At 43.1% G+C, this 27373-nt stretch overlaps 3 protein-coding genes across 3 annotated transcripts; 1 reads left to right on the forward strand and 2 right to left on the reverse strand.

Annotated features, from left to right (window-relative positions):
* Positions 1-868: 868 nt before the first annotated feature.
* Positions 869-6749, reverse strand: angptl4 (angiopoietin-like 4). Its single transcript, XM_040170782.2, has 7 exons — positions 6065-6749; positions 5176-5286; positions 4951-5038; positions 2901-3014; positions 2641-2736; positions 2155-2439; positions 869-2055 (listed from the first exon to the last, which is right to left on the reverse strand). Exons 1-7 carry the CDS (start codon positions 6590-6592, stop codon positions 1871-1873), a joined length of 1407 nt encoding a protein of 468 aa, XP_040026716.1. The 5' UTR covers positions 6593-6749; the 3' UTR covers positions 869-1870.
* Positions 6750-18871: 12122 nt separating this feature from the next.
* Positions 18872-20951, reverse strand: rps28 (ribosomal protein S28). Its single transcript, XM_040171211.2, has 4 exons — positions 20824-20951; positions 20481-20528; positions 19916-20038; positions 18872-18974 (listed from the first exon to the last, which is right to left on the reverse strand). The coding sequence occupies exons 1-3, from the start codon at positions 20860-20862 to the stop codon at positions 19916-19918; spliced, it is 210 nt and encodes a 69-aa protein (XP_040027145.1). The 5' UTR covers positions 20863-20951; the 3' UTR covers positions 18872-18974.
* Positions 20952-21699: 748 nt separating this feature from the next.
* Positions 21700-27102, forward strand: LOC120816006 (potassium voltage-gated channel subfamily V member 2). The gene is made up of 4 exons (XM_040171209.2): positions 21700-22443; positions 22566-23199; positions 24160-24285; positions 26314-27102. Exons 1-4 carry the CDS (start codon positions 21905-21907, stop codon positions 26641-26643), a joined length of 1629 nt encoding a protein of 542 aa, XP_040027143.1. The 5' UTR covers positions 21700-21904; the 3' UTR covers positions 26644-27102.
* Positions 27103-27373: the final 271 nt, after the last annotated feature.

The following is a 27373-nucleotide window of genomic DNA, read 5'->3' on the forward strand; positions in this document are numbered from 1 at the left end:
AACAAGAGCTCTGCCCATGTTTTTAAATGATGCATAATGCGGCGACCTGAAGAGGTCAGTTCAGAGATCAGGTGTTACAGAGGTCGATTCCCAGCCAGCGGATCAGAAGGGATGAAACACTTAACAGTAAGACCTAGACGGAGTCAGAAAGAGGTGCAGTGAGAAATCGAAGTTGACACCTCAGAGCTCCTGGAGTTTGCTTCCACGTAATATAACTAATCTACAGGAGATCTTCCACGTGTGGCTCAATATAAAGGCTTGGCTCGACTGGTCGGTGGGCCAAAGAGGACTCGTTATCAGGCCGGATTTGGTTGGGTTGATAAGGATGCTGATGAACTCACCTGAGCTGCTTCTGACCATATTTACAAAAGTGACGGACATTGGGAAGAACATGTCCAAGCAAGTTCACGATTCAGAGGTTGCTATTCAACATATTGTGCATAGAAGAAAATTTAAAAACATTAACAGTCATTAAAATATGAAACAAGCTAGAAATAAAAGTGGCGGTGCAGTTTAAGAATTAAAATGACAATCAAACAGTTATTTGGCCGAGACGTTTTTTAACTGTAGAGAAACCACTTTTAGTTTATAATAGTTTTACTTAGAATGAGGTCAGTGAGATCTAAGCCACAGTCCCTGTAACAGTATTTTTCAGACTCCATACAGTATTAACTACTATTAATATATAACTTATGACTATTTTGCAGTATTACGACACTTAAGTGTACCAATATTTTCTTAAACCCTTAAGAACCTTGCTGTGATATTTTTGTGAATTTGGGTTTTGCTTCAGTTGTCGGTTGAGTGTTTTATGTTGGTGTAACGATCTGCTGTCAAAGTCACACAAAGATGCGGACAAAAAGCCGTACTAGTTTAAGTCAGTTTTATTGGCTCTCTATGGCACCAACAATGATTAAACTCTCTTAAAAAAAACATTTCACATCAGGCAAACACAACAAATACATTATAAATTACAAACATGTACCACCAGAAATATATATATTGATTCTTTAACACTTAAATAAAGGGAACATCTACAAAAACAAACCTTCAAGTTACACAGACAACAGATAATGATAAAAAAGTCAATATGACTTAACATCAGGAAAATCTCTCTTAAAGAGATTTAAGTCAGAGAATACGCATCATTTGATTCAAAATTGCAGACATAAAATATATTATACAAAAGGCTGGAACGTTTTTTTTTATAGTTCTCAGCATTGCAATCCTAGTTTACAGTGATTTATTACTTTATATAATGCTTTCAAACATAAATCTCGTCCATCTATGTGGGAAACGACTCAGATTAAAATCAGTACTCGGTCTGCACCGCTTGGACTGCATTTCACTCCGACATGCACCCTTTAACCATCAATTCTCAATCTGTCTCCAGACTTTTATTGGCTACAAAACCACATTCAAGCTGAACCGCAGCCCACAGACACGGTGGACGCCGCGTGTCTGGTGATGCGTCGTTACTTGTTGGAAATCTTTTGTGGCTTGTGGCTCCGGGCACAGCGGATGGGCTGCGACTCGCCCTGCGATTCCCTCCTGACAAGGGGCCCCCGCTTGGTGCCAACAGATGATCGTCAGACGAAAAAACTTTCCACCACGAGTGTTTATTTGTCCTTTTTTTTTCTTCTCAATCTGTGGCTCCAGATGCGGGGGAGGAATCTGCTCGTGCTCATTAAATGCAAGGTCTTTTTTTTCTTCTATATTGAGTGGGAGCTCTACCTCACAGGGAGATAACCAGGCAAATGGAAACCAACTCATCAACCAAGCACAAAGAAAAGAAAGAATAGTCCAAAATATACGTCTTTCTCCAACTCATCCTCGCCTTGACTACTTTATTTCTGTCTCCGTCTATTCTTTATGACTTGTTTTCGACCACAGCGGGGGCGATCATCATCCTGCTGGACTTCAGGGGATAGTAGCGGCCCCTCCAGGTCTTCCAGAAGATGCTCTGCTTCCTCTGGTCCCGCTGCTTTGGAGGAGGGCTCTGGAAGTATCTGCCGTTCAGGTTGGAGCGACCGCAGTTACTGAACCACCAGCCACCTAGCAACACAAAGAGGACAACCTCCGGTCAGGTCCGCCGTCCCAAACTGGCCTCTAGAAAATACATATATATGATCGGGATCATCATTTCCAACTCACCAGAGAGGTGCTTGGCGCAGTTGGTGTCGTTCTTCTGGTCGTTGTCTTGGTCCCGGGTGGAAAAGGTCAAGCCGGCGGTGGCGTCACTTGCCAGCGAGCTCTCCAAGGGGCTGAAAGCGTCTGCCTTCTGAATCTTTAGCGAGTACTTGGTTTCCTCTCCGCCCAGGTGAAAGGGGAGGCGGACAGATGCCATGTCTCCACTCCAGTCGGCGAGCACAATGTCGAGGATGTGGCCGCCGTCTTTGGCGATAGAGTGGATCTTTTCTAACCCCAGCCAGAACTCTCCTAGAGGAAAGAAAAGATAAGCGGGGAACGGGTGAGAAAACTTCTGTTTGATCTGTTATCAGTGATAAGATGCCTTTTGGGAGATGGATCCTGATGTACAGTGGTTGTAAAAGACAGTAATGCTGTGTGAACTAATCTGCACCCGCCGGCTGGCTCCTGTTTAGTCAGTGAGAGGGAGGTCAAAGTCGAAAGGGCATTTACCATTCAAGCTGCCAAAGCCGGTTTTGTAGGCCGTCCATAGCTGGTCAAAGTCCACTGAGCCATCTTGACGATTTTGGATCACCGTCCATCCACCATCTGGACAGAAAGTCGGAAACACAATCATTAGAACACGTTCCGTCAACCAAATAAGCAACCGTCAGATAAAGTTGGTGACTGATTGTCCACGTGCTCAGCAAACGCTAACGTCCACTGAGAAGGACACAAAGGGCAAAATGCAAACAGAGTTTAGGTCCACTCACCAGCTGTCATCTCACAGAACACTTTAAAGGCCTCAGCATTTATTGGCTGGATGGTGTAAACCCCACTTGTGCTCTCTCCTCTCAGGAACAGCTCATGACAATCTGATGCCATCTCTAGAAGAAGAAGAAGAAGAAGAATGGTAAGACAACCAGGTCCTTTAAGGCCCGTTAGTCAGAACAGGATGATTATCTTTTGGCCGACACACAGGTTTGGCTTCACTTTAAAAAAAAAAAAATTTGGGGAGGAAACTCAATCAAACTTGTTTACTCTGTCCTGCATTGATAAGATGGTCATTCACACCAGGGCAACGTCTCAGCAACACGCAATTGTTGGGAACGAGCTTATCTGTAAGTCCGGAGATTTAAACGCGCACCCTTTTAGAGACATAGTGACAACTTGTGTCCTGGTTCTCCCAGTTCCCAGGCAGTCTTCCCTGTTTACGGCAGCCTTGCCTTCCAGGTCGTTTCACTGCACAAACTACCAATGCCTTTCACATTCCTCAACCCCCTTTTCCCTGTCTGCAATCCCCCTCCTCCCTGACTCACACACCTCCCTCACATGCACAGCAGCCAGTCAGTGACGTAGGAGTGCATGGCTGGTGCATGGCTGATGCATGGCCGGGGCGTGATCAGAGGGTGGGGAGGGGGTTTCTCCCCAGTAATCCTTTTCTATTACGGGTGACGTCATCTTGGGAATATCTCCACACCACAAAGAAAAAACATGGTTTTGCTCTTGTTTCACTGATCCTTCCCATATATTCGCCTGCATATTGTTTTAATGGGAGCACACCAGCTGACCGCACAACCACAAAACCCATTGTGTGTGATGTCCTTTCCCCAGAGGTGTGACCTCGTGGTCGCCTCTTGTGGCCTTGGGGTCAGGGGTTTTCCTGAACTTTGGCACACTTCTTCTCATTCATTACAATGCGAGAGAAGGGGAGGCTGTGCGTCGTGGTGGGGGAGGAGGGTTGAGGATGAGTGAAGAGGAGGAGGAGGAGGAGGGGGGGGGGGTGTCAGACTCCCTGACAGATCTGGGGGAAAGGTTGCTCATTCTTGAGGGATATACAAATGTTTGTTTTGCTCTAAGGGTCCTAAAGGGGGGGCTGAAGACGGTGGTGGATATCTGTACAAAGTTCACAGGAATATATAGACCATTATTTTCCCACCTTTTTTCCTGGTTCAGGCACAAGGACAGTAATCTGAGGATCATTGCATGCTAGATTTGTACAAAGCCTCCTGCCCCCGAGCACAGAAATGAACGGTGTGAGTAATCCTATTGAAGCTGTGAGACGTTACTGAACACCCTCAGTGACAAGCGAACTTTCCCCCAGTTGAAGCGTTGCCAAAGAAGCTTGTTTCTTTCCTCATTCCTCAAATCCAGCTGATGGCAGTTCTCTGACAGGTTATTGTGATTTGTACTAACCGACTGGTCAATGGTCCCGTGTTCACCTTTCACCCACTTCTCATCTATCAGGCTATTATTTAATATATGTTAATTCAAATCTCCCGTTTAAATTTGCATCCATTTCGGTTTAATCCAGCGATTCGTCCATCATCCTTTTCGTCCTCTCAGAGGGATAAACTGACGTTCAGTGATGTAAGGTGCAAAGTAAGAAAGCTGAACAGAGATGATGAAAAGATGAAAGCTGCCTTTGGTAATAAGTGTATGAGGAGCACTGAGACTGAGCTTCATTCTGAAAGAAATCTCTGTTCCAGTACTATGATTGGAATAGGCAACAGTAACGACATGGGTCTCAAAAAGGAAGATGTCCTCTTTAATTTTAAATCATTTAATTTTGCCAATGGTATCTTATATGAGTTGGCGTCCATAGGCTTTTACTGCCAAAGCTTTTGCTAAAAGCTCCAACATATTGTGGCGTCACGCTGCGCAGAGAAGCTCGTCCCAAATTGATTAGATTCCTTGATTTTAATTGCTAGTGATGTGAGCTTCTCTATAGCCTCACTAAACAGATGGTCCGCCACATCGGGCGTCCGGTCGACTTAAGACAGTGTCGGGAGGGGATTTCATGGATTTCATGGCTTTACTTACCGGCTGGTGAGTCGCGTTGTTCGGCGACGCCACTTTGCGCGTCACTGTTGCTGCTGCGCGAGGACGCTCTCTGTCGTGACTGTTGAACCTGGGGGAGAGAGGGGGAGAGAGGGGGGAGAGGGGGGGTTACGTAACGTGAGATTGTGGAAGAATTGACAGAATGCGAATATGCTGATGGTTAACGCGGGGGGGTTTATGCGTAAGCGGTTCGTACGGCAGCCTCACCTGGCTGTGCAGAGTCCTGATGCGCACATTCTGCTTGTCAAGCTTCTCCTGCTGTAGTCTGATCCGCTCCATCAGGTCGTCAATGCGTTTGTTCTGAGCCTCCAGCATCGGCTGACACAATAAAATGAAACAAAGAAAACACGTTTTAAAAAATAAAAACGCAGTGTCACTTTTCTCCACACGGCACCTGTGAGTAAAATGTGCCAAGGCGCCGAACTTTAGAACCTGAATGAACACGACAACACGCCACTTTCAGGGTTTCATTGAGATTTTTCCCACAGGACAAACTCTGTCCAACCGTCCGAGGTGTCGCTATGCGTTATGTAATAGCGTTTTCCACTATAAAGCCTTTCGGTCTCACATACATCGTAAAACCAGACGTGGAAAACAAAGAAAGCGCAACTAACATAAACCACCTCCGCTGCGCCGCATGGGCCCAGAAATCTACAGGTTGTAAAATGTGCCAGCTGGGAACAATCACGCACACATTCTTAGAGCGTGCAGGGCTCTTTGTGTGGGAGCTTCTTGGACGTTCCTGCACGTACTGCACGTCCTGCCTCAAACCGACCACCCGCTGACTGCCCTTTGTGCATTTGGCTTTAGTTGCTTTGAGCCTCACTTGAGCCGACGGTGCATGCGTAAAGTACATCCAGTAACTTAAGTTCAAGCCTGCTGACCATCTGCTGCAGTAAAACAGCAGTTTGTACTTTCTGAGGCCCTTCTTGGATTTATGAGGCTATATAATTAGGTTTAGTATACAGTAAGGATTCTCATTTAGCTCCCTTTTCTTCCAAACTAACTCCTTATTTTAAGATTTTATGCCTATACACAAACAAATCCACACGGTAAATACAAGACAAAAAAGAACGCCAGAAACTTGCATTCTCACCTGTATATTGTGAGCATCACTGTTGTTCTTGGCACCGGGGTTTGTGTCAGGCACCGCGGAGTCTCCCTGGAGCATGATGTCCACCCTCTCCTCCAGCCGGCTCATCCTCTCGCTCATCGTCCTCCTCTCATGCTGCATCTCCTCTGCCTTCTCCCTCAGCTCGGCCGTGACATTGAGCAGGTGTCCCTCTCTGTCCTCCAGCCCGTGGGCTCGAGCCTTCAGGGCCTCCCCCTCCCCCCGCAGCTTCTGGCTCTCCTTCCCCAGGTCGGTCACCGTGCGGTTGAAGACCTTCAGCTTGGTGGCAATGTCCCTCATCTGGACCTTGGTTTTGTCCACATGCTCCTTCAGCCCCTGGCCCAGCTGCAGGAGGCCGTGGGCGATGACGTTCACGTCATCCCAAGCCGCGTACGGTACACGCTTCTCCTTGGCACCACTGCTGGAAGATGAGCCCCCTTTCTTCTCCAAAGGGAAAGCTATGGCCATGAGCACCACCAGGCAGAGGGTTAGAGTTGCCAGTGTTGTCTTCATTGCTGCCGCTTGTCCCAAACTCTCAGGATGACTTCTTTGAATAGTGTATGATGTCCTGTCGCAGAGGTTTGCATTTAATCTGAGAGCTACGTATCCTGACTGAGTAATCAGAGCACCACAGTTATATAGTTTCACAGCCCTCAACCCTGAGCTGTAAGTAGCCTGCCATTGGCCAGCGCAGGAGAGGGAGGGGGGCAGTTATTCTCAGGTTTCTGTCCCTCCTCCACCTCCCTGTTAACTATTCATGTCAGAGGCGGAGGAGGGAGACAGGGAGGACATTATCTAGATTATAGTAGCCTATATATCGCCAGCAGTGCAATTTATGTATTTCTGAATTTACACAAAGTAGTGGTTCTGTTAAAGTGGATTGTTCATCAGCACAGAAACACATTGGATCACATTCACATTGGATTAAAATGAGTTCATGTTAACCCTGTTATGAAAAACCCAGTGTGATTGTTCTAAGAGTAAATTAAAGAACAGTCACTTGCAGACCTATCGTGACCGTGATTTACAGTAAACGGGCCTGGTTCTTAAAATACACATTACAAAAGTGAAAATGAAATTGTCAGATGCCATTATGGTGGAAGTGCACTGCACACACTTTCGCATATGAAAGATTCATTTACAGACCTTTAAAAGGAAGATAGATATATATGGAAGGGGAGAATTTAAGCCTCTTCTCTGTGCCATTAATTCCCAAAGCCGTGGAGGGAAGAACTCTACGTCTTTATCATTTTATCGTTCCTGTGAGGGGAAAAAAAAGTCATGTGTGAGTCAAATCTGTAATATAAAGGAAACCACATTAAGTATGAGAAAGAATACAGGCAAAAAATACAATACTTCATCATTTAAGTTTATGTTCTCTGATAGATAGTCAGAAAGACAGACAAACAGGTGGATTTGGAAATGATTTTGTGAGACGAATAAAGTCAGTGACTTTGTGCAGTAGCCAGGAGAGGAATATGCAGACAATTTGGCCTGAGGTGATCTTCAGAAAGTACCTACTGCTGTGGAGACGTGTGGACTGTGGGAATTAGGGGAAAGGTCACAGCACACAGAGTGCCCATAATACGTTTCTCTTTTTTCTTTTTTTTACAACCTCCGCCATGAGGCTGTATAGACTTTGCATGATCCGGTCCTGAGGCCAGACCACAAAGAAGGAGCTGCTTTAACCCTCTCCTGTCTGCAGCCCAGACTAAGTAGGTGAAAGGTAACCGAGAGACTGCTGAGAGGGGAAAGCCACTTTAGAGTCCGGACTGCAATAAACAGGCATTATTATTTGTGATAGCACTGACAGAGAATTGTCTCCACCCTGACAACTTATTGTACTCCAGTTAAAATACTTGTTTATGATCTTTTCCTTTCATGAAGAGCCACAAGGTCCACACAGTGCGATATGACACCAACTACAGTGATGATTTTCTTTACTCTCAGTTAGCAAGATTATCACTGAGATATATATATATATATATATATATATTGAAATAAGTGCTGAAGAAGGTGAAGTGGGGTTAAGGGGTTGAAAGGTATTTTTCCGGTGCAGGAACACGGCATCTCTGAAACACACCTGCTTCTTGAGATTAATTGAATAGCATAGTATGAGTAAAACTGAGAAATCCAGTTTGACAAAAAGTTCATACTGTAATTGTTGGATGACTCACAGGCGACGTGTTTCCACCATACGCGCAAAGTTGCACCATAATTTGACAACATACTGCCAGTCAGTGTTTTAAACACCTGTGACTCATTTGTCAGCGGTAGAAGACGTATTCAGCCCATTTACTTATATATAATAATACATAATTATATAATTCTAATAGCTTTAAAAGTACATCACTACAATAGTCCAACATTGAAAATGTTACTGTACAAGCAAGTGCAAAGAGCATTGTCTATTAAAAGTGTCAATAGTGGGCTGCAAATCTTCTCTATAAGAGAAAAAATCATCTTAAATAGTCACACAACAGAGAAACTACAAAGTCAAAAGTGCCACAAGACACATCAGTATGAAACAAATACATGAAATAGTCAAACAGTAAAGGTAAAATCCTTTTAATATCCGTATTGCATCATAGCCAAAAACGAAAAGGTCTATCGGGTCAATAGGCTCATTGTATTGAAAGTATAGACTATATTTATATTAAATTAAAATAATTTAATTTTCATTGTTTTATTGAAATAACAACTTGCGAGAATCTGTCTCACGTCCTCTCATTCAAACTCCCTCAACTCCCTCATCCTAACCGTCCCCACAGCTGCTTATTCCATTCTCAAAAATGGCCGCTCCCATCCCCAGCCGCCATGGTGACCTTTTACCCAGATTCTAAACACAGAACATCTGTAAATCCCAGCGCAGCCACAGACAGAGTCACGTAAAAGGGGATGGGGAGAGCGAGAGAAAGCCGTCACTCCCTTCTTCCCAGGAACGAACTGTGATCTGTGATCGTTTCCAATTGGGACTTATTTTGTACTCCCAGATTTCTTCTTCCTCCACCCGTTTGTCAGAAAGTACAGCTGAATATATTCATATGGGGGACAAACCTACGAGAAGGAATTTTATTGAAATCCCAACGTATGAATATCCAAGACTCAATATTACATCTCATCCATCATCGATTGGCACTCATTAGTGTCTCCCGCTGCCCACCTCACTAAATGTCACCCGGCCCCCAGCATGTTCCTCATTTCACATATCATGACAAATTCATGAGCGCTGACACGATCAGCGGGGCTCACGGTGAGTGAATGAAGGGCATGACTGATGTGTAGAAGAATCAGTCATGATGGACTGGAGAGGTAAAGGTAGAAGCGATTCGGGGAGCGACACACAACGATGCTGCTCACCTCGTACTCATAAGCGAGAAAGAAATAGGGAGGAGAAGATTGAGTTTTTTGGTGGGGACGCGCTCAGAAATGGACTTTATGTCACATGCGTTATTGAATTTATAGATTTCCCCTTTTTCTAAAGCTGAGGTGCTTCATCAAAGATGAGACGCTGTTACATTGACTGTCCCAGGAGGCCACGTCAGGGATACATATTGTATATTAGTCCCATTGTGGGACTGATAAAGGAATATCTTATCTTATCTTATAATGCCAGGAGCCTGAATCTGTTATACCTCAAGGTAATGCAGCCTTGCTAATTATTACCTGTGCCTCTCTCCTTCTAATTCAACTTTGCCAACTGCTTGAACTGTTTCACACAAAGGAAGAAGTTAAGGGATGAGCTTACAAAGGAAGAAGTTAAGGGATAAGCAGAATGTTGGTCTTCCCGTGTTAAAGAAATCAGATTGATCTGATAAACTATAATTACAAATTGACAAAAAAACAAACATTATTCTCTGTCAAAAAAGGAATCAAACCAGTGAGGAAAGACCGGCATGTTTGCAGATTAAACTGGTCCTGATACCCACCGTGACCGCCTTCAACCAGTTCCCATCCCACTGCATGAGCAGCCAGGTAAGACACACTACTGCCCCCCAGTGGTGCTCAGCCAGTCGTATTATGTCATTTGACCACTGGGAACCTTTTTGGGGACTGTTTTGCTATTGTTGTACCAGCAGCCAATTGCTGAATATGACACGGCACCGAAGCAAATACATTTTTTGTTATTTTCTGAGAGACGAGGTGGGATTGATTTCTCCTCCGGTTTGGTTTCAGAGCAAACCGCGAGCAGGCAGAAAGGATATGGGAGATTTCCTATGAGGACTCAAACATGCTGTCATTGGAAAAGGACGGTCCCCTTTGGCATTAACATCTAGGGGCTCTTTCGGTTCCCACACAAATTCTTGACATCTGCCTTTTTTTTAGGACGCTTTGTGTCTGTTGAACAACTTTAAAGATCATCATGGGCTTTGCTTTTACAACATCCTGCACAGATTGTTCAATTGGTTCCCTCTGAGGTCAAAACCAAAGTCACGCAAGACCATATGAGAAAGTGTCCCGGTGCCCTGTTTGTGCAGCTGACTGTAATCAACGCGTGTGCATGCACGCATCTTTTGCTTGCATGCGCAGATGCACGGTCGTAGCATCTGTAGCTCGACGCACTCATTGGCAGAGACGTGCAACGTGACACAGGTGAACGTGTTATTGCCTCTGCCTGACTGGGCCTGAGACAGTTTTACTTCTTGGGGGTCATAAGCAACATTCTCCTGCTGATTCATGGTCCACATACATGCTCGCTTCTCCACACTCTTCACGCTGTTCTGTGCTTTCACTGCCCACGGGCTCAATGAGGGTCGCAGCTGGCAGGAAGCACAAAAGTACAGAATGTACAAATATCACCATTTGGACAGTGTAAATTTGAGTGTGGATTGGACCGCGGTTGACCTCGGCAGCTGTGGCCGCTGTCAGTTCTTCCTGGGGGTGAAAATATATCTTTAATAGCTAGAATAACTAAACAAACAGGCAGGCGTGGCTGCGTTATCGATTGTCTCATTTAACTCTCATTAAGAAGTGAATCAGCGCAATATGTCAACAAGTCATTCTACAGCAGTGTATTAAATCTAAAAAAATCAAATAAATTTCATGAATTTGCATGAAAAGCACTCATTTATGAACACAAGGAGAAACCCTGCTGTTGTACATAGATACAAATCCATCTGGAGACCAAAACAAGTTAGCAAGGTCAAGGATGAATTCCACGCTAAATGCAGTAGCCATAAAAAACTCAAACTCATATTTACATTGTCTGGGATTTATCTCCAATGAGGCCATTGTGGGTCCTAAACGAGCTCTCCACAACATGTCAGGGACCCAAACCTCAGATGTATTGAGCGGTGAAGCTGTCTAGTCTCCCCAGAGTCTCGGAGGACACATCCGCGCCCCTCTTTGTCTTCCTAAATGATCCCCCTGGTGGTATGTACCCCAGTTATTAAGCTTGATTCCCATGAATTCTTGGCCTTCTGTGGAACTTTCAAATAAGCATATGGAGTAAGAAGCGCTTGAGGCCACTGGGTTTATGTTACTGATCACGTTGATACGAATTCACTGCCCCATTAGTTGTCATTAACGGCAGTGAAGGTGGAAGCAGGTCGGATGGAGGAGATCTGACTGTGAATGGGGTCTGATCTGGGAAGGACGTGTGTAACTGTCAGTGCTGAGCAGCTGGTGGGCTGAAGAAGAGCTTGAGTTACAAAGTGTTCTTCTTGAACAGTAGGGGGTGCGAACCACAGCAGCTGTGCACTCTTAAGCGCTGACATTTCTGATTGAATTACACACTTTTGTCCATTATTTCTTATCTAGGAGGACTGTACTTTTGTTTTCAAAGTCTGCGTGACAGCACTGCCGGAGTTAAGCAATCAACACATCATTCTGTGTTTGTTACAACAGCATGAAAGCAGCACAAAAAAACACAGATATTCCCTTCTGATTAACTGGTAGATTTTGTTCCTTTTTTGACAAAGCCGGGTTACAGGTGTGAGCTGCTCGTTGTGTATTACAGACTTCTAGAATGATCAGATCTCACATTGAGTTGACGACCTCTGACCATCTGTTCTTTGCAGAGTCTCTAATGACCGCCATGATCCACGTTAATCTCAAAGATCCGAGTCCTAATTGAAATTGAATTGCCTCACAAAGAGTTTTCCTCAAGTCAGCGGGGCAACAGTGTCGTTATTACTTCAGCATGAGGAGCAGTTAACATTTTTGTTAACTGACATTCACGTTAGATAACACCTCAAGTTATGGAATATTTTGCAAGCAGGGACCTGCTGAATGCATGTTTTGTGTTTCTCAACCACCATCCAGCACCAAGTATTAACACCATTAAAATTGGCTTTCTGTGGAAACTTTGTATTTCGTCTGCAGAGCCAACGTAAACTCGCCAGCAGCCGTTTAGCGCAGCTCTTTGTAGAGACCTGGAAACGGGAGGAACCAGCCAGCCTGGTTCTGCCCAAAGGCAACAAAACCCACCTGCCAGCAGTTCTAAATCTCACTAATTACTCTTCACAAGATCCAAAGTGAAAAAACGACAAGACGGCAAATTCCTCCTAATTCCAGTCGCGTGTTCTAAGCAGAGCTAACAGGCTCGTAATCAACTGCCTCTTGCAAGACAAAACATACATATGCATATCTCTGCTCACGAGCAAATAAACAAGCACACACCCGTCTAGAAGTTCAACGTGAAGCAACATTAAAATCGCAGGTCTAATCATGTAAAATAATCTGATCACATCATATTTGACCTTTGTTTTTGTTTTGTTTTTACCTCCGGAACAATACGGGACTGTGTTATATCAGCCAGCACGCTCTGCCAGTACTCATGCATTTGACCCCGTGTATCAGCTCGCCACTGTTTCTATCCGTCTGCACACCTGTTGTTTGTACTGTGACGCTGTGGTGCAGGGAACTGGGAAGTGGGAGCAGCTATCTTTTTTGCAGGTCTCGTGCTTTGTGGACTGGAACCTTCAAAAAACTAAATGAGTGGCTTGTTTTTCTGACCTTCGCGCAACGTTGCCTTCATCTTTTGCACTTTTGCCTACATGAAAGTAAACAGTGTCAGCCTTCAGATATGTTTTTATTTTTTTATGCTTCCGTAGTATATTTCTCTCGCTGTCCGCACTCACACAAACACACAAGTGTTTCTTTGTAGCTTTCCAAATTCACTTCTGTCAAGGTCTTTTATATTTCAGCATTTTGGATTCTGGATCGGATTCACTCTTATTTCCTGGACAGCGTTGAGTTAAAGCCTTGTGCTTTTCCAGGTAAACATAATAATCTGAGAAATGTGCCATGCACGCCAGGTTTTTAAATCTTTCAGCATTTCCCCTTTCTAAAGCTCTCAGCATTGCTGCAAACTGTGAAAACCCGGCTTTCCCTCCTGGAGCCTACTTAGACCAGCCACGACTAATTGCCGCAAACGAGGATAATCTTCGTCTAATCTAAAAGAGTCTGAGTGTACTAAAGTTCAGTGTTTTGAGGGAAATGTTGTAAGTAAGACTGAAACTGTAACCAAGTGAGGCGAGGGAACGAGCGGCAGCGGATGTCTTCTAGTTACCTTTGGGGTGAGAATCCTTTTGGCATCCACTCGGCGTCCTGTGGGCCCCGTTGGTAAATACGAGGGCTGTGACCCCAGATCTTTGCCGGGTTCAGAGTCTGTAAATCAGAGTCCCCCCCCCTCCCTCCCCCACCACCCGCGCCCTCCAACCGCTCCACGACCTCCCTGCTGCACATCCTGTTAAACAGCGTGGAGGGAACAAGGCCCGGGGCCTCGTGCCAAGTCACGGCGATTGCAAAGAGCCGGGGCAGCGAGATGACCTCCTCTTTCCCCCCTCATGTCGCTGAGCAGCACATCTGTCACGGGGATCATAATCTGTCCAGAGTTTTTAAAAGATACGACTGGAGATACAAGCGAACATTTGTCAAACTGTCACATAGTGACAGAGGAAATAAATTAAATTGCAATAGGCTTGCACTTCGTTTTGAGGCCTATATTTCCATTTCATGCCTTACAAATAGTAAAATAAATAGGTTTATAATGTACAGTACCAATCAAAAGTTTAGACATACCTTTGGACTGCATTGCATTGTTACAATGTAAAGTACTAAATAGGATACAAAGTAGTTAAAAGGGGTTTCACCTTCATCAGCTTCTGCGTGAATATTATGTCAGCATATAGAAAACGCATGCGTGTAATACTCTCGAAGGCAGAACTTGTCGTCATAATGAGACAAACGTTGCTGAAAACTTGCATTCTTTTGCTTAAGAAATACTTGAAAGGCTTTTTAAAAACATTTGTATTGTGTCTTTCACTTAAATATGTACTTATATTTTATCCACTTTAATGGAACGGGAACAAGCTCAAAACCGAGGAACAAAAGATTAAAAAACTGTTTTAAAGATCTGAACATGAGCCCTGATCAGCTGCTTTTATGAGCTGTTGTTCTGCTCAACTCAATTTTTTCAGTCCAAATACTTAAATCCCAAATGGACCCTGGCACTGCACCGGTTCCCCGACTTGTTTTGCCCAGAATAATATGGCTAATGAAAATCCAAGCACTCGACAGATTGCGTGCACGTATGTCTTATCCTAGAAAGCCACAAACACCCGGTCATAACAGCAGCGTTATTCCAACAGCTACCACACCTCCACACATCTTGAGGCCTCCACGTCCTCATTTGAACGTCTGGCAAAGACGTTTTAGATCCCAGATACGGACCGACGGGCCGACGCCTCCACCGCTGCTGCTTTCTGCAGGCTGCGTTTGACCTCGGTGGCATGCATGTGATGGTAAGCACACACCACCTGTACGTCTAAATGTCAGAGTGAGGCAAAGACACGGAGAGGAACAACGATGACGTGGGTGTTCAGAGTTGACTGTGAAGCCTTCTTAAATAAGACTGTTGGAGACTTTAGTGCCTTTTCTCACTGTTCATTTTTTTTTCCTCCCTTTATCTTTCTTACTATTAGGTCAAAGGTCAGTCAGAGAAGGAAGCAGTGGCTTCATCAATCATGCATTCAGACGGAGGCTGTTTTTCTCACGTGCTCTCAGGGTGCAACAGGCTGTTGTTGATGCTCACGTGTAACACGAGGAGTGAACTCTGCTGAACGCCAGCATGCGGGCTGATCTCTGTTAGATAAAAGCCTTTTATCCGATCTTGTCGCCTCTTTTCATACCACATTCGTAAAAAAGATGTCAGGCAGTGGTTACTTTCTCCGTATCGCTGTCTCCATTTCCAGTGCCAGCACGCTTTCCCTCTTGCATGTCGAGTCAGTGAATAGCTGGCAAGGATCATCATGTGGATTGGTGTCAGTTTTCACATTTTACTTTGCCATTTAACGCTCTCTTGGCAAAAGCCACAGTAATTCTTTAAAGCATGTAGACCTCAAGAGCTGCGAAGGGAAAAAACGCGTGCAGTCCTCTGTGTATAGGATGCGAGTCAGTCTCCACATTACATTCATTACTTTTTCCGCTATAGATGTATTCTAAGCCCTTTGCGAGGTTCGTTCAAACTGAATTGGAAAAGGTGAGATGTTTGAGCCTACAGAATACAAAGAGGAGCCACAACTCATAACTCAAACAGTCCTGCTTTCTTGTTCCAACACTGGGCTCCTTCTTCGAACCTCGAGATGCAATCCAGCCCAAAACCTTCATGTCTGCAACAGTCATTTTTTAAGGAAAAATGCATCAAACATGGTTGGAAATATTTTAGAAAATGAAATGAAGCTAAATGGCCCAAATGTAGCAGAAAACTCATCTCTACTCAATGTCCATGTTTTTCATACAGCTTGGTTATAATCAACACTTTGAAATAACAATTCACATAATATGTCTGTTTCTTCAGCATCTCCGAGAGTTCACTCTCAAACTCTGATGTTGAAGCCAAGAATTCAGGCAGGCAACAGGAAAGAGGTCTGGGAATATGGGAGGAACGTTCAGAAATGCAGCCCAAATTGGCGTCAGTTAGGATTTTCCTCATTTATTCCACTTATGGTGTGAAAACTATTTGATGTTAGGTGGCCAGTGGCCTTTCTGTGTGGAGTCTGCATGTTCTCCCCGTGTCTGCATGGGTTCCCCCTGACCCTGTGTGCAGGATAAACGGTTTGCAGATGGATGGATGGATGGAACTCATCCTTCAAGACTCCTGTGAGAGAGCAGTGTGAAGAGCGGTGGTACCCTCTGCTGGACGTAACAGAACCCGACCATGGTAATAAAAACGTCCTCCAGAACAGCAGAGGAGAAAGTATGTACACAATAATTAGAATAATAAGAACTGATTATGCCCAATGAACGCATTTTGAATGATTTTTGGATTAGAATTTCTTGTTAATGTTTGTGATAGTAATAACAATAATTGTGGGTATTTTTCCCCTATTTGCCTAAGCACAGTGTAAAAATAAGACAAGGAGAGAAAGGGGTATCACAAGCAACAAATCCCAAGTCAGGAATTAACCCAACGGGTTGAGGCCACCTGTGCTGTAACCATCTCCAGGTGGAGTTCATGCTCATTACTTTATATATTGCTGAGAAGGAAATTATCAAATGGGAAATGGAAACTCAAACAGGTTTAGAGGTTTTTAAATAGTAAATGAAAGTTTGTTGATGGTTTGTGCAACTAACTAAAAAAAGTTAAAAGTGACAAAAAACAGAAAATACATCTTTTAAAATCTAAAATGGGGTGGAGTGGATGTATAAACCAGACTCAAATGTGAAATAAAGTACCTAGTCGGGCATTTACGTTGTTTTTTAGATAAAATGTTTTGATATCCAAGGTATGCATTAAAAGTCATCCATCCATCCGCAGAATACATACACACATATGTATATAAATACACACACACACACATAATGCAGGCAAATAATATATAACAATAGCGGTTCCAGTTATGGTTTTCCAAATGTAATCCCAGTCCAATGATACGTCATCCGGCAAGTGTTCGAGGGGTGCGGGGGAGTAATCCCATTTCAAAACAATCATAGCCGTAGGATTTGTATAAAGTAGTTGAAACAATTCAATGAAATTTGTCCAATATTTACCACAAATAATTGGATTCAAACCTACATTCTTTAGCGTATACAAGCTGAGGACAGCACTTGGGAGCGCGATATCCTTGTAGCCTGGATTGTGTGCAAAAGGCAGCACATATTGGATTAATCGGGACTTAATAAAGCTTGTCTGCTCATACAAGATTCACAAATTCATGATAAAATGCAGGCAAAGACTTAAATCGCAGTAGAAAGAATGTGGTTACATGGTGGAAGATCTTTGCCAGGTTTAGGGGACATCGATAAAGCTAAATTAATTTCTTCTAAAAAGCTATTTTTTTCAATAGAAGAGCAAAACATTTAGAATCTAAAAGATCTGCCCCAGAGTTGATTTACCCTGAGATGGGGAACTCTGAGTTTTGGGTTTAAGAACAGCTGTTTAGACTTGGTTCAATCACCTCGGAGCAGGTTCACTCAGAGTTGAGCGCATGCACCATCAGTGTGAAGGCAGCATGAATGGAGCCATGATACGATTTACCATGGCAACCACCACAAACAATATATTCCCCCCTATTGAGCTGGAAATATTAATGCAAGCGCGACGAGTATGAACCCGTAATTAGAAAGAAAAGCAACAACCCTACTGCAGCAAAAGAGAAACGGCGTAAGTTCCAATATAGTGTTGTCAGTTAATATTTAATTTACACACTAATCAAAATCCATACATTTGAGCACTATATATGAGCACTACTGTTAGTAGTGCTCATATATAGAATCTTGTTTGTAAAAACTGGTTCAATGGGAATGAACCTATGTGTTTTATTCAGGTGCATCCTGTGGATCTCCTCTTGAATGGCTCTCACTGGTTTGTGTCAAACACGTTTAAAAGACGTTTCAGAGCGAGGCACACGTTTCTCACGGCTCTGCATACAGCAGCTTGACTAATATTCTAATGTTTTAAAGGAAACTGCAGTTTGCAGAAAAAAGTAATACACTACACAAAGGATGTGCTCGTATGTGAGAGCATGTCCACGATGGGGGACATTAGTTATAAGAGGACAGGTGAGGCGATGTACATATGTGATGGACTGTGAAGAAAAAACGATACCCCTCAAACAAGTAGTTATCTGGAAATAGCAATATATCTAATAGGGGCCTCAATATTCTCCCCTGACGTGTTTTACACCCTGCGAAGTAAAAGCTTTTCTTCATCAACAGGATCGCCCAGAAAAGGACGTGACATGTTCAAGAAAACACTTTAGTCTTTAACGTAACATCTTATTTTGTGCATATGTGGAAACTGCGTTAAAATCCGCCTGATACAGAATACTTGAATGAATGAGGAAATGAAAGCGCGCTGTGTGGTTGGCTGGGCTGCTGTCAAGAGGGAGGAGACTGGGAAAGAAACTCTTGTTTATTGGAGAAAACCTGCTCCCGACCAGGTTATGTTCACAGGCGGTTACCATGGTGACTGAACCTGAGCTTTAGTTAACTCCCTTTGTGAAACAGACAAGCCAGAGTTTCCCTCATCTCAGGGTTAACAAACTCTTGAGTTTCCACTAAACCCGCTTCTTGAAACGGACCCCAGCACTTGCTTAAATAGTTAATGCTCAAAACTAAACTAGATCATAATAAACTCATCACTTTATTTTGAAGGCATTTTAAAGGTTTTGTGACTCTTGAAAAGTGGATGAAATTGTCCATTTACACTGACTATACCTTGAATATGCCGTAAAAATCTATAATTACGAGAGAAGATTGTGCAAGACATATCAGCTGCAACCTGAAAAATCAATTACTCTTTGTAAAAAAAGAACGGAAACTAATACACAGACAGAACACAGGATATTCACTCATCTTAATAGCCAAATTTATTTCAATGCATCTGATCAAGTGAGACCTAAGGCCATTCCAAATGGAATCTTCTGCTCCACCTCAACGTCAGGAGGCACTGTGAAGAGAAGACATCATTAATCTCAACCCAAAACAAAATGTGCCTTTATAGAACAGAAAAAGCAGGATTCTAAATCCAGGTAATAGAGAAAAATCTAATTTGTAATATATATATATTTTAAACTACTCAGCCAGCTGTCGACTGCATTCCCCCGGTGTACCAGGAGGAAATGAGAGAATAGAGGGAGTCCTGATGACCGGAGCTAAACCCACGAGAATAAATGCACATCAAACTAGTTGACTGAATTCAATTTGGATTTTTGTCAAACTACTCATTTTGTGTTTTTGGAGGCAGGGGGGCAACACAAATAAAGAGCATGGAGCCACAAGAAGCTCGCTTCATTGTCTATTTGGTTGAACCCATTTGCCAGTGGTACGCAATCCCATATCAGATCAGAGTTAAAGTGGGTGGAAAATACACTTACGAAGAAATAAACCCTATTACGTAACACTACACAGGTCATAAGGCCCTGGAATAATCCTCCATTTGAGAAGATTAGTGTTGAGTTTTGTAGCAGCTGTGTCAACTATGGATTAAATTCTTGAGAGCAAACTGGTGTTACTGTACTACAATTGAATGAAAATAGGTTATTTTAAGTTGTCCACACCTGTAACATACAGAAGACCGGATATTAGGAAACATATGTAATGAAAAACACTAATTTAAGTCACAAATTGAAACTTTCCATTGAAAACACCTTTTAGCAGCAGTGCAATGCTGAATCGATGGCGTGCTGGTCACTGACCATGATGCACTGCCACGTTGTCATGCGATGCAACAAACTACTCCCATCTCCTATTGCTTTGCGCGTTTCACAAGACGAGTGCCAACCAACTACCAGTTTGAACGGATCTTCAAGCCGCCCGTCTCTAAGATGACTGACCGTTCGGGTGAAACCATTTTCAGTGAGACGTGTGGCTGAATTTGTGCTCCCTCACCTATCGCAGCCTCCTGGCTTCTCTTTCAGACTCCAGAAGTGTCAGCACATCTCCTTCTCTGACTGGGCCCTTCACGTTCCTGATGATGGAGCGGTTGCTGTCGTCCATGAACTCAACACGGACCTGCGAGACAATCAGATGGAAAGACAGTTAGAATATAATACGTTACGTTAATGTGTTATTAAACAACATCACAGTCATTGGGCCATTGTCTTAATTACACAGTAACAATTGACAAGTTATTTTAAATTAAACAAATAAAGTGTGCTATCAAGAGTTAAACTGAAATACTAATTGTTCAGCTAACGTTAGTTAGCAGAACTATTTTAACGAACCACTTTAAACAGTTCAATCCACAACGGGATCATTGTCTTTCGTGGAGGCTTAACGAAGAACGTGCAGACATGACTTGAAGAAACGTTTAACTAACGTAATTAAAAAGATTCTCCGGAAATACTGTAATGTTTCAATGCGGAAGTAACGTTTATAACATTACATTCAGGGATTCTCTCTGAATAGTAAAATGAACAAAATGCTAACTTTTCGACATCATGTGAACGTTTACCTGTGTGCATTGTCCCTGGGAACCAGTTCTTCCGAGCACCTTGGTGACCTGAAAAAGGAGACGTTACATTGAGGAAGGAAGCTTTTCAAGTAAACCATTCGTTGATGTGAACTGAATTAACTTTGAATAATCCACAACAGGCTAATAGCGAACAAGCTAGCAGCTAGTAGCATGGACGGGCCTCCATGGCGAGTGCACGAGCGCCGACGTGCCGTCCCCTATAAACTATCTATAAAAGTACATCTAGCTTCACAGTTCTGGCACCGAATGAAACATTAGCTGCTTATGTAGCCATTGATCCGTTTGCATACGACTATTTTGATCGTATTGGTTATTTTCTTACTCTGGCGAGCTTGATCGGCTGCACGCGGCTGGCATCCATGTTGTCAGGTTAGACCGGAAAGGAAGTCACGTGGTGCACAGCGGGGATATATAGGAACTGTAATTTAAAAAAAAGGGAAACATTACAATTTTATATAAACTGGAGTTACACTTGAAAAAAAATGGTCGAATAGAATACTAAAAACAATACCTAAAATTATTATTTATTATTTATATTTAATTTAAGAATCCCATTTCCTTTTCCGGAGATTGGCCAGTACCATTCACACAAACTGTCAAGGGTAGAAACACGGGCCATACCACCGCACACATGTTTTTTTAAATTATATCATTCATATTTACTTTGTATGAATTAATAAAATTACCTGTCACTGTTAGCTTAACCCAATTTGAAAATGTGTTGGATATTGAATATAAAATATACAAAACAATCTATATTTTCGGGTTATGAGATAATTCTGCAACAAACAGAGTTTGTCAACGTGCAGGACATATGGCAGACTACATGTAGATTGCACTATTATTTGGCAATGGGAACTTTCAATTCAACTTTCAATTTTGCTTCTCAGCGATTGATACAGTGCGAGGTGCCATAAAACAGCTTACATGTTTTTCTGGCACATTCACATACAGGTCATGTTTTATATAACAGGACATAATCTTGGCGTTCTGAAGCTGGAGGGAGACAATGCATCTACTGGCAGCATTGATTCAAACGTCATGTGTCAAAGCTCTAGTATTGGAACTTCATCATCACAACACTCTCTCCCCTCCCTCCCCTTTCCCAGAACTCAAAGCCTTAAATCACAACACTAATCCTTGAGAGCAGTATTTTTAACTTCCGTTTGGATAGAATGAACAGCAATAGGATTACAGAATCAGTAAAGAGGATGAATCCCTAACCCATGCAGTTGATCTTCTTGCACGCTGAGAGACATGCAAGGTAGCTTTTACTTGAACTTAATTTCAACCCAAAAAGCATTCGTTCCGGAGGAGAAAATTCTGCCTAAATGGAGATCTGTTTTTCACTGACTTGATTGGCACAACACTATCGTTGCTTTGTCTTCTGAAAAATTGTCACAATGGAAATTTCAAAGCCTGCTTTGAAAGTACTGAAAAAACGTCGCTCCAGTCTTTTTGCGACCATCAAACGGGAGGTAAGTTTTTCAACGAGCCTCGAAGACCAAGAATGTGAATTCCCCTTTTCCCAGGACAGCTCTGTGAAGCCATGGACATCTATGGACAACCTGGACGCTCCTGATGGGAAAATTAGGCCAAAGAAAACTCCAAAAGAATCAGTACCAAACCCAAGGAGGTCAAACATTGTCAACCTAAACGTAGGTGGAAAGGTTTTTCACATCCCGAAGCACTTGGTTCTCAAACACCCGAAAACCAGGATTGGAGTTCTTGCCCTCTGTGATGATCCGGTCAAGCGTCTGACTCTCTGTGACGATTACAACGTTCGGAACGACGAGTTCTTTTTTGACAGGGATCCCATGTTTTTCCACTACATCTTCCACTTTTATTGCAGTAACGTGCTGTGGGTGATGGACAGTCTCTGCCCGGTCAACTTTGAGCAAGAGATGTCATTCTGGGGGTTGAAACTGAAGGACACTCCAAGGTGTGTTGTAGGTACTTAATACTCCCTAAATGCATCGTGTAGCTTTGTCTGTTGCTGTTTTTATATTTCCAACAGTATTCACTCTTGTAAAAATAGACAATAAATGATACTGTTCTTCTCAGGTGCTGCCGCATTCTGTTTGAGGAGAAAGTGGATGACATCAGGGACCAACTGAAGGTGAACCAAGAGTTGATTGACGAGATCAAGCCTCACCAAGATGACGAGGGATACAAAGCCATGTTTCTTGGAGGTCTTCGAAAGATCCTCTGGGACTTGATGGAGAATCCTTACTCCTCGCTGTCAGCCAAAGCCTTCGCTGTGTTCTCCAGTCTCTTTGTGCTCATCTCTATTGTTGCAATGACAATGAACACGGTAAACGAACTCAGGCAGTACAAACTTGCTGGAAAAACCTACATGGAGTGGATAGAGATATCCTCCATCCTCTTCTTCACCCTGGAGTACTTTTTGCGGTTACTTACAACGTCCAACATCAAACATTTTGTGAAGAGCGCCCTCAACTTTGTTGATGTGGTGGCTGTGATGCCCTACTTCCTCCAGATCATTTTCGAGACCTTTGTCATGGATTCAGAAGACGTCAGTGCAAAGGAAGATTTGAAGACCATGGCACGAGTCAGTAAAATCAGCAAGGTGCTGAAAGTCGTCAAGTTAATGCGCATCTTCCGTATCTTGAAGCTGGCTCGTCACTCCACAGGCATGCGGGCGTTTGGTTTTACCATTCGACAGTGCTCTGAGCAGGTATGGATTTGTATACAAAACTCGCAGTACGCACACAGAATTGTCAACCATTTTTGTCTTTTGGGTTGCTGTTTTTGTTTTTCTGTCCTTCTGTTGTTTTGAGTTGTTTTATCTGTTTTGGGCTGTGCTTAATCCGTCCAAAAGCAAACTGCCAACAGGGAAACTAAAGTGCTAGCTGGTGAACAAAGTGGAGAATGTAGTGGCTAAAGAGGAAAATATTTCCTTCCGGAGGGTTGTTAAAGACCAAAACGTGAAGTGAATATTGGACTGATATTTGTTAGCTGTTCATAAATACGAGCCCTAATATATTCTACTGTTTTTCCGTCGCTTACAAGCTAAGATGAAAGTGCCAATGTTGTGTTTTAAGCTTTTTTCCCCCTTTTACAGAAGTGACACGTGTGTAATTTCTATAAACCTCTCCTGTATTTATATAGGAAATCTGTAGGCAGGGGGACTGCTATTTGGGTTTTGGAAGCGTTATGGTTTCTGTGTGTATTTGAGTTTGTAGTCGTATTGACAAATCACATTTGAGCAGGCTTTGATTTAATTCAGGCAAACAGTCCCTGTGAGCAAAAGACGCAAAACAAATTGGGCGAAATACAATCTTGGAACCCAGCGGCTATTGTCTGACACAAACTTTATCCAAACAACTATATGTGCCATTCTAATCTTACTTGATCTTGGTAACTTCTGCTCTGCTCTCTGACTTTCAAATATTAATTTGACTTATACAACCAGAGGAGTCAATTGAGATCCAGGTCTCATTTACAATCAAGACCTAAAAAAGGCCAAACCAGCAGGCCAGTTATTACCAACAGTTAGTAAATATATAGAAACATCTCTTACAAAAATAAAAATCATAATAATATATTAAAAACAAACAAACAGTGTTGTGGAGAAGCAAACAAGCAAATACGAACGGGCGCCGTTATTGACGTATTGTTTTGTGTCGTTATTTAGGTCTGCTGTTTGTTTCTGTTCATTGCCATGGGCATCTTCACCTTCTCTGCTCTGATGTACTCTGTGGAGATGGATCAGCCCGGGACCCCATTCAGCAGCATTCCAGATGCCTGGTGGTGGGCGGCGGTGAGTACGATAAACTTCAACGTCCAAATCGATAAAATGTTTGGTTCTGGAGGTTTTCCACCTGATGCATTAGAATTTGGGGAGCAGGATTTTAGTAGCTTTTTTACGGCTGCCTCTTAGACTCGGATCAATTAACCTGGTTCTGAACCTTGGTAAGCTCTTCCACTTGTGCTGTGCTGTGCTGAAGAGGTCAAAGAAGAGCTCGGTCATGGCTGTCAGTAAGGATTATGCGTAATGTTTTTTTGGTCCCTGCCAAGTCAGAAAAGACGAAAGTTCAGCTGAACAGAAGCATATTGTGAGCTCTTATTGTGGCTCCACCGATCAATAAACCAGCTTCACTGGCAGCAGATTTCATGCAACTACAGAAAGATGGTAACCAAATCGGTTTTAGCCTCTCAAGCTGTGGCACACTGTTTCTTGACATTACACATACTGTTCAATCCGTACTCAATTTGGATATACCACTTTATCCAACATGGACCCTCTTGGTCAAACCTCCAGTGTGCAGAGAATAGCCAGATTATCGTGCTTGATCGTACACTGCAAAATGAGACCAGATGGGAGCATTTCTCCATTTGACATACTGTGTATTGATATATAATAAGTCTTTCTCCGGCATGTTCTATTATATGGTACTACGGGTATTGGAACGCTCAACGGTCCTTCCCTTTGTGTAATTATGCACCTTCCGAACATCAGTTTTACTTTTGAGCAGATTTTTGGCAAAGCATTTAATTTGATTGGATGTTTCCATCCTCTTCCCCTGCATGCAGTCTGCCAAGATGTAACAGAGTGTAACTCACTGTAAAACAACTATTTGTTGTTTCTAAATGTCTGTTTGTGCATGCAGTCAACAAACAAGACATACCATTCTACTTAGTGGCTGTAGAGATGCTGGAGGGCCGGTTCTAAACATTTTGTTCAGGGCTGGATGTTGTGAATGAACGTTTTTTGGAAACTATTACACTACTTAAAAAAAATAGGGGGTGATTAAAAGGTTGGAGACACTCATTGATTGTTATTTGGCGGTAGAACATGAGGTGCTTCTCACAGATCGGGATAGAAAACCAAGAGAATTAAAAAACAGTAATTGTCCAACTTTGATAACAAAAGATGTCTGTAATATTAGCAGGCTCTTATGTTAAAAATATAGGGCATGTCATATACCCCAGTGAAGTTGTTTGATTTCCATGATGTAATGAGGTGTTCTGACCTAAAATGTGCCATGGAGGTTTATCTGGACGTCATACTAAGACAAAGGACCAAATCCTTGTTTCTTTTGATAATATTAATCATGGAAATGGTGAGGAGACAACATACGACATTGGAGAAAGCTAATTCTGAATAGTAGAAAAGTCATATAGTCAATTCTAGCTAATAGAATGATGTCAGGCACACTTGGCAATTAACCATGTAATCATATGGCGCAGTATATTTCCCTGATTATCTATCTAGTATATAATAGACATTGTGCAGGAAGTCAAGCTTAAAGGATCCGTGACTTCTTTGGATTCTGTTTGTATTTTTTCTCACACTGCCAGCTATGATGAGAACCCTAAACCTCAAACTGTGCTTACTTTTAGGGTTCTTGTACATCATCAGTCTGGTTTTCTGAATTTCCTGCCCTCTCATTTAGGGACATGTGGATTTAATTTATCTGGTGGCAGCTGGTAACTTGTAAGTGTCTAATCTCCTCTAATACAGTGTCACGCAGGTCACAGTGAAGGCATTTGGGAGATGGAAAGTGTTGCAGAGCATTCTTGGAGGTTTATTTTATCCTCCTCTTTCTTAACTTTGCAACCGGGCAACAGATCTGTCCTGATTACTTTCAATCGTCAAACCCTCCGTGGCCGATTGGTTATTTTCAGGCAGAATGAAAGACACCATGATGATGAGCCCTTCATGTTAAATGTCAAATAACTAAAACAGCAGCGCAGGAAGATACAGCATGGTAGGCGTTTTCCTCCAGATTTTCTTATTTTAATAGTAGAGTAAAGCTAACTAGCTTTTGTCCCTTTCCTCCGACAGGTGAGCATCTCCACTGTGGGCTACGGAGACGTGGTCCCCATCTCCTACCTTGGCCGCTGTGTGGCGTTTTGCTGCATCTCTTTCGGCATCATCCTCAATGGGATGCCCATCTCCATCCTATTCAACAAGTTTTCGGACTATTATGCAAAACTGAAGGAACAGGAGTATACGTGCACAAACACCGAGCGCACCTTCCAGCTCAGGAAACGTCTGAGGCGCAAGTTTGACACGTGCTTTGAACCCAGGCTGGAGGAGTCTGACGACGAGACACACTATCGGCCCAGCGGCAGGCAAACTGTCCACGAGAACGAAGGTCTGGCCGCCCGCTAGTCGCAACCTTGCTGACACTAAATGGCCTTATCGTCCGAGGGTCTGGATTTTGTGGGACCCAATCTGCCTCCAGGTCTTAAGCCTTTGGGACTTAAGATAAACGATGTAAGGGAGGGTAACGGAGGCAGCAGCGAGTTGGGTAAAGCTTTAAGCTTCGGCTGTACAGTAGATGCTGTTTACGCGCTATTGGTAATGAGTCCTCTGTGAAATGGACGAGATGCTCCCATTAGACGGCTTCTCGTCCGTTTCCAAGAATAGTTCTCGGGCCGCATCAAATCCGGCTGTACTGAAATATATTTTTGACACAAGGAGGTCAAGTAGTAACATTTTTAGAGAGCCAAAGTCACCAAAACATGAGTGTGATACTTCTGAAGAACTGTTCTCATTGGAAGTGCTATTAATTAACTACTTGGTCTCTTACATTGTATTAAAAAAGAAATCTTAACAAACCATTTCAAACCATTGGTGGATCATTTTCATTCCTGTTTTCTGACGTTATGAAATACAATGAGAATATATTACTTCCCCAGTGCAAAGCTCTCCCATGTGCGATGCTTCATATGGCGGCTGTGGGAGGAGGGGAGGTGCAGCAGGGTGACCACAGCAATCACGACCGTAGGTGTAATTCTGTTGTCAAGGATTACCGGGATTTGCTCTTGCGCCTCCTGCCTGGTAAGGCGAGGGCAAAAGTCAATCGTGTTCTTTACTATTTTGGTGGCAGAGTTAATCT

Source organism: Gasterosteus aculeatus, chromosome 3, assembly GCF_964276395.1.
Source record: "Gasterosteus aculeatus chromosome 3, fGasAcu3.hap1.1, whole genome shotgun sequence".
Classification (NCBI taxonomy): domain Eukaryota; kingdom Metazoa; phylum Chordata; class Actinopteri; order Perciformes; family Gasterosteidae; genus Gasterosteus; species Gasterosteus aculeatus.

Bases quoted from the DNA above. Each gene is read 5' to 3' on its own strand.
- LOC120816006 (XM_040171209.2), top strand. From the start codon at position 21,905: ATGGAAATTTCAAAGCCTGCTTTGAAAGTACTGAAAAAACGTCGCTCC. The intron at 22,444-22,565 runs GTGTGTTGTAGG...TGTTCTTCTCAG, and splicing joins AAACTGAAGGACACTCCAAG to GTGCTGCCGCATTCTGTTTG. The intron at 23,200-24,159 runs GTATGGATTTGT...GTCGTTATTTAG, and splicing joins TTCGACAGTGCTCTGAGCAG to GTCTGCTGTTTGTTTCTGTT.
- angptl4 (XM_040170782.2), bottom strand. From the start codon at position 6,592: ATGAAGACAACACTGGCAACTCTAACCCTCTGCCTGGTGGTGCTCATG. The intron at 5,039-5,175 runs GTGAGGCTGCCG...TCTCTCCCCCAG, and splicing joins TCAGGACTCTGCACAGCCAG to GTTCAACAGTCACGACAGAG. The intron at 2,440-2,640 runs GTAAATGCCCTT...TCTTTCCTCTAG, and splicing joins CGGCTTTGGCAGCTTGAATG to GAGAGTTCTGGCTGGGGTTA.
- rps28 (XM_040171211.2), bottom strand. From the start codon at position 20,862: ATGGATGCCAGCCGCGTGCAGCCGATCAAGCTCGCCAGA. The intron at 20,529-20,823 runs GTAAGAAAATAA...CTCCTTTTTCAG, and splicing joins AGCCGATCAAGCTCGCCAGA to GTCACCAAGGTGCTCGGAAG. The intron at 20,039-20,480 runs GTAAACGTTCAC...ATTGTCTCGCAG, and splicing joins CCCAGGGACAATGCACACAG to GTCCGTGTTGAGTTCATGGA.